Source organism: Myotis brandtii, unplaced genomic scaffold (assembly GCF_000412655.1).
Source record: "Myotis brandtii unplaced genomic scaffold, ASM41265v1 scaffold328, whole genome shotgun sequence".
Classification (NCBI taxonomy): domain Eukaryota; kingdom Metazoa; phylum Chordata; class Mammalia; order Chiroptera; family Vespertilionidae; genus Myotis; species Myotis brandtii.
The window spans coordinates 3,374,176-3,380,175 of NW_005362626.1; the positions used below are offsets into that span (position 1 = coordinate 3,374,176).

Below are 6,000 nucleotides of genomic sequence, written 5' to 3' on the forward strand. Positions count from 1 at the left end.
ACCTTGACCTGGAACCTCAGGCCTCGAGAGCTGGAAGGAATACATTTCTATAGTTTAAACCACCAGTTTGTGGTCCTTTGCACGCAGCCCCAGGAAGCAGACACATTGTTTCTAGAGAGAGGCAGCCAGCCTAGGAGGAGGCTCTGCCCACTAAAATGGGATGAGAGTGGGTTCCTCTGAGCCCTTGCAGAGCCACGGAGAGCGGTGCTGCCATTAGGACGGACTGCAGACTGTAAGCACAGACAGACTCGCCCTCCCTAGCAGCCTCTCCAATGCCATCAGCGTGCTCCCAGCCAACTCGGGTGCCTTCACGCTGGTGCCTGTGCTGTTCTGACAAGCCCCATCCTGCTTAGTGCACTTCCTCAGGCTCTGGCACTACACGTTATTCCTGCTTGGAACATGCAAATCTATTTACATTTATTTTTCCTGCTCTGGCCCTGGAATTAACCACTTCTCCAAGAAACCCTGGTTCCCTTGATTGGGTAATGGTGTTTAAAACCAAGATCTGGGCCCTCAGGATGCTCATGGGTACATGGGTGTCAGTTTTTGTTTTTGGTTTTTTTTAGATCTTCTCAGTGAACACAGCTGGGAACAATAGGTGTGCATACTAATCCTCCCCATCTCGATCTATTTCTGCATGTACGTATATGAGTATATATCTATTATCCATCCATCTATCCATTCATGCATCCATGCATCCAACCATGTATCCATCTACCTATCCATCCATCCATCCATCCATCCATCCACCCAACCACCCAACCACCCATCATTCATCCACCCACCCATCCATCCATCTATTTAAAACTAGGAGCATCCATCTATGCATCCATGCATCCAACCATGTATCCATCTACCTATCCATCCATCCATCCATCCATCCATCCACCCAACCACCCAACCACCCATCATTCATCCACCCACCCATCCATCCATCTATTTAAAACTAGGAGCTCATACTAATACTTCCAATTCCAACTCAACACCACAAAGTTCATTTTAATCTTCTCCCTTGCCTATTTGTAACCTCTTTCTCTGACAGTGAGCAACTTGGCTCTCACTACCCACAATATACTTACTTATTTGTTCAATCTTAGTATATACATCAAGCAATTTCAGAATCGTTAACCCAATATACTCCTATAAGAAACACATTTACTAACTGGAGTATACCATTTATGATTTTTTTTAACCTTATAGTATTTGATCAAAATACTGTATCCAAAGTTACTTAGGTTAGGTTTTTTTCTTTCCACTCCTTTCGATTGGTTATAGTAACTATGTAAACATTTGTATTACAGTTAGGTTCATCTGTTAATGCTTGTATCCCAATACAGGTCTTTCCCACATGACGGGTGGTTTGAACTGTATGCTTATTTTTGGGTTATGTGAAACAGGACTGCAATCCTAATCAGAGCTGTAAAGAGCTGAGCTCAGCCCACTCCCAGTCCACACCTAAACCCTTCCATTTCTAGTTCATTCTTCCTGTCACCTATCTTGTTTTATCTTGTACCAAGCCAGATTCATGTTTGGGCTTTGTACTTGACAGGACTTCAGTACATGTTCGACACTAAACTGTTTTCTTTAGTGGCTCCTACTGAGTCCTGATTTCCATGCTATGTCTGCAACTTCTTTACATAATGCAACTTGCTTAACAAAAGGCTTTGAGGAAAATCACAGCTTTCCTTAATTGGGCCAGTTCTAAGATAGAAACCAGCAGCCACTCAGGAAAGTATCTATATATATAAAACCCTAAGCGACCATTACGACCAAACAACCGGAATGACTGGAACAGCCGGTCAACCTGTCGCTATGACGCGTACTGACCACCAGGGGGCAGATGCTCAACGCAGGAGCTGCCCCCTGGGTCAGTGCGCTCCCGCGCCCCCCCTCTCTCCCCAGCCGGCCAGCCAACCTCCCGCAGGCCCCTCCCCATAGCCGGCTGGCCCACCGATAGGCCTCAATCACCAGCCAGGCCGAGGGACCCCACCCATGCACGAATTCGTGCACTGGGCCTCTAGTTAGTTAATAATAGTGAAGCCTATTACTCCTCTTGGATGTGAAGGGCCACAGGTAACTAGAAGTCAGCTGGACGGAAATTCTCGAGCAACATTTTCAGATTTCTGCTACATCCCTCCCCCTGCTTTTTAAAAAAATGTAGCACCTCAAAACAATTTGACAACATGGGAAATTATTTGTAAATCTCTGAAAAACTTAAGATTGAAAGGATTAAGAGTTGTATAAATATTTGCAATAAAAAATTACAAGTAAAAGCTGTGGTATTAGTACTTTTGGTCACAGAACAACCTCTTTAATGCTCTAGTTGTTCATTGTCCCTGTAATCAGTACTTGATTATCAGATTAATGAGGAAGGGAGCCACCAGAGATGAATGGGTAAAGATAAAAACAGTTTAAAAAACTATGGGAAGAAAAGCCAAGTGTTTTGCAAGGGAGGAAATTGGCACCAGCGACCATGTACTTGTTTTCATATCCAGAGAACACTTGAATCCAAACCTGAAAACATACAAACTTCAGGATGAGGGTAATGTGATGTGGAAGTCACACACCATGACGTTTCCAAGAGAATAATTAAATGTTTGACAAATTCTGCAGTAAAGATAGGCCTTTCCATATGTGAAGTGTTTCCAGTCACTGAAACCTCGTTTTACCCTGACAATTAGACCACCTACTGATGTGAGGCTGCACGGGTAGGATTATGGGCTTGAGGAATATGGAAACGGTTATGGGCAACCCCATAATTTATTCGTTTATTTTATAAGGGGATCCAGAGTCACAGTCTACGTTAATCCTAGAAATATTCTGCCAATTCAGGGGACTTCAGTAGCACATTAGAGGCAGGGGCATCCAAGTCAAGACAGACTGAGGGATGACTCCTGGCCTGGCCACTGCCAGCTGTGTATCACTGGGTTGGAGAGCCTCCTAAGCCTTGGTTTCTTCATCTCTCTCATGGTCACAGTCATATCAACGCATAGGTGTGTGAGCTTTAAACTCAACGTGAAGCACTCAGCAGTGCCCAGCACAAAGCAGGCACACCATTGGTAAGCACAGCCTAGTGGCTAAGGGTGAGGTCTCTGGACCCAGCCACCACTGCTAGGATGCTGGCTCAGCCAGTCATTACTGTGTGAGCTTCGAAAAGTTACTTGCCCCCTCTAAGCTGCTGGAACAGGGCCAGATTCGTTGCACTCTAAAATATTAGGGAGGATGACTGACTAGAACTGTTCAGTCAGCCCGGGAGAACACGGGGAGAGCCCGGTGGTGGAAGTAAACCGGTACACAGAGCACCAGGTACACAGAGCATAGGTCAACAGCTTGACTCCACGGAGGCTGACCCCACCCACCTGCCCATGGTGTGTCAAGAGCAAAGCTGAAGTCAGGAGGACAAGAGCGAGCACACCTACAGAAAACCTATGACAGCCACTGGGCTGCAGGGAACAAAGAACCCTTGCTCAGGTGCTATGCAAACCCTACTCTGCAGTCAGCCTGCTACACAATCCTTGGTTCCAGAGAGAACACACCTTTGTGGTGAGCGCGATGCTAAACTCTAGAGTCCTGGGTGCCCGCTCCCTTCTCTGCAATCATTCATTCTTTGGCATATTTATTTAAACGGCGCATCTTCCATAAATGCCACATTCCACCTCATGAAAAAAATCAATAGAAAGAAAACACATGGGCTGTTATGTCCTTATTTCTAAACATGATAATAAACTATCACCTCTCACTGTATTGACACTGCTACATAGGAAAAAGCTATTTGTACCTTCTGCCACTTATAATCACATGAACTTTCTGGAATATTTTTTCCAGGCATGGCTTTCTCTCTCATCCTTTTTCTTCCCTCTTAAGGAAACAAGTGGATATGAAGAAGGGGCATCCCAGGTTTTCTAGTGCAGAAATACCTCCAGGCCCACATGCTCTCATCCTCTATTCAAGGATCTTCTGAAAGTTCAGTTTCCTTATAACTCGTACAGAAGCAAAACTTAATCTGAACTGACCCAAGCATGTAGATTTGAAAATGTGAACATCACACCAGGTCACAATACACTGCCCGAAACCCCACTAAGGGCTCTGATTGGAATGTGCACTCTTTTATTCTCCTAAAATCTGTATCACTGGTCCAAAAACCCCTAAATTTTTCACTGAACTGAAGCAGGCCCCAAATTTTCAGATCCAGGATTGTGGACCTCTAGGTGTTACTGATGCTGTTATGTTACAAACACAGCTTTGTGAAAATAGCTGGTGAGGAAGATAATGCTAGTTTTCTTTAAACCACTTCTTTTAAAACCGGAACTTGGCTGGACCTTCAGGTTGCTGATCTCATGATTTAAAATGGGAAAGAGTCACTCAGGAACTTCGCCCCAAATTTTGTCTACCCCTCAAATGACTGCAGGGCAACTCATAGCATCCAAAGATTGCAGAAAACATCCAGAGATTCAGCACATACATGAGCGGACCTGTGGGGCCCACATGGGGCCACCAAGAATATGCACGTTCCTTTTTAGGGGGCACAAGCTTGTGGGAGCAATTCAGTTGGAAGCCTGGCCTGCTCAGGACCCTGTAAGGCTTGGGTTTAAATTCCTGCCCCATCCACTTGCAAGGCACACAGTGTGGGCAAGTTTATCGTCTCTCTGGACTTGAGTTTCCCATGGGTAGAGCAGGAGAATACCACCTCCTATTAAGGACTACTGGACTGAAACTAAACAATGCGCCTAATCCACAGGAATACAGGTTAGCTGCTTTCCACACCCTTCCTACACGTTCTTTCCTCCTCTGGGGGAGACACCATCTAGCGACAAGTTGTAAGGTAGAAAGCTCAGTGATCATGTTCTTCTATGTGGACAAGCTCAGGGAGGCATATGCATTTCTGGTGCATGTCTATTATAAGGTGGGAGGATACAGATTGATACCAAGGTCCTTGAACCAAACTTGACATCAGAACCTCCAAGGAAAATAGTTCATTAACAGAGATGGGGGAATGCAGGGAGACGAGCTGTAATGCAGGGAGAGGAGCTGTCTGGGACCCAGGGGGCTGGGGACAGAGATGTCATTTAGGAACACCTGGGTGTGGCTGCGCTGATTCTCGATTTGGCTGAAGAACTGGGAAAGCCCAAATGCATGTGGACCTTTTTACAATCAACAGTTCTCTCCCCTGGCTGCACAGAACACCAGGCCCACCCAAGATTCAGCTGGTATGGCATTTTCAAGGTCTCCAGGCTGCTGCCCACAGATTGAGGGCATATGCTCAGATGCAGCCAGGGAGGGCGTGTTCCAGATGCCCCTTTCCTCCCCAGGCTGAGAACACAAATATTCCCCCCACCCCACCCCACCCCTCCTGCTGATTAGAAAAGGAAAAATACACAGCAGGGGCCCCAAATAGCCCAGGAGTTATCAGAAGCACAGGACAGAGAACAAACATTAATGTGTAACTGAATAATGGTTATTTGTGCCACACGCCCGAGATTCACCAGCACTCTCCTACCTGGGCTCGGTCTCCCACTCCTCCTCGTCCTTGTCTTTCTCTTCTTTGGTGTCTCCAGAATGCGGGTGTTTCTGCACGATTCGCATTCCACCAGCTTTCACTAGAAAGAAAGCGAAGAGGGTGTGGTCAGTGTGGAAACGGAACCTCCGGAGGATCAGGGGAACCAGCTCCAAAGTTTTTAGTTGCCCCATGGCCACCAGTTAGTTCAGATAACCTGGCATCAATGGCAGTGATTAACAGAAAGTTAGTGCTGTTGGGGGAAGAGTCACTATGACATAGCACTCAGCCCAGCCTTACAGATCCACTTAGAAACTCCCCATGGCTCCTGTTTGCTTTTGGTCTCATAAGTATTTCATAAGAGCAGTAGTGTAATCAGAGTACGAATCATTGGACAGAGTGGCTGTTGCTTTAGGTCCTGCATGTCTTCTTGACACAACAAGATCCTACTGAATCCCTGCCCTGTGATACTTTCTCAAATAATGATGATGCTTAAAAAAAAAAAA

General features: G+C 45.9%; 1 protein-coding gene across 1 annotated transcript in view; it reads right to left on the bottom strand.

Annotated features, from left to right (window-relative positions):
* DAP (death-associated protein) overlaps positions 1-5,703 on the bottom strand; it is a 38,558-nt gene extending 32,855 nt beyond the window's left edge. The window contains exon 1 of the mRNA XM_005871054.2: positions 5,498-5,703. Coding sequence (XP_005871116.1) covers positions 5,498-5,688 — 191 coding nt within the window. The 5' untranslated portion in view covers positions 5,689-5,703. The remainder of the gene's footprint in view (positions 1-5,497) is intronic.
* Between the last annotated feature and the right edge of the window lie 297 nt (positions 5,704-6,000).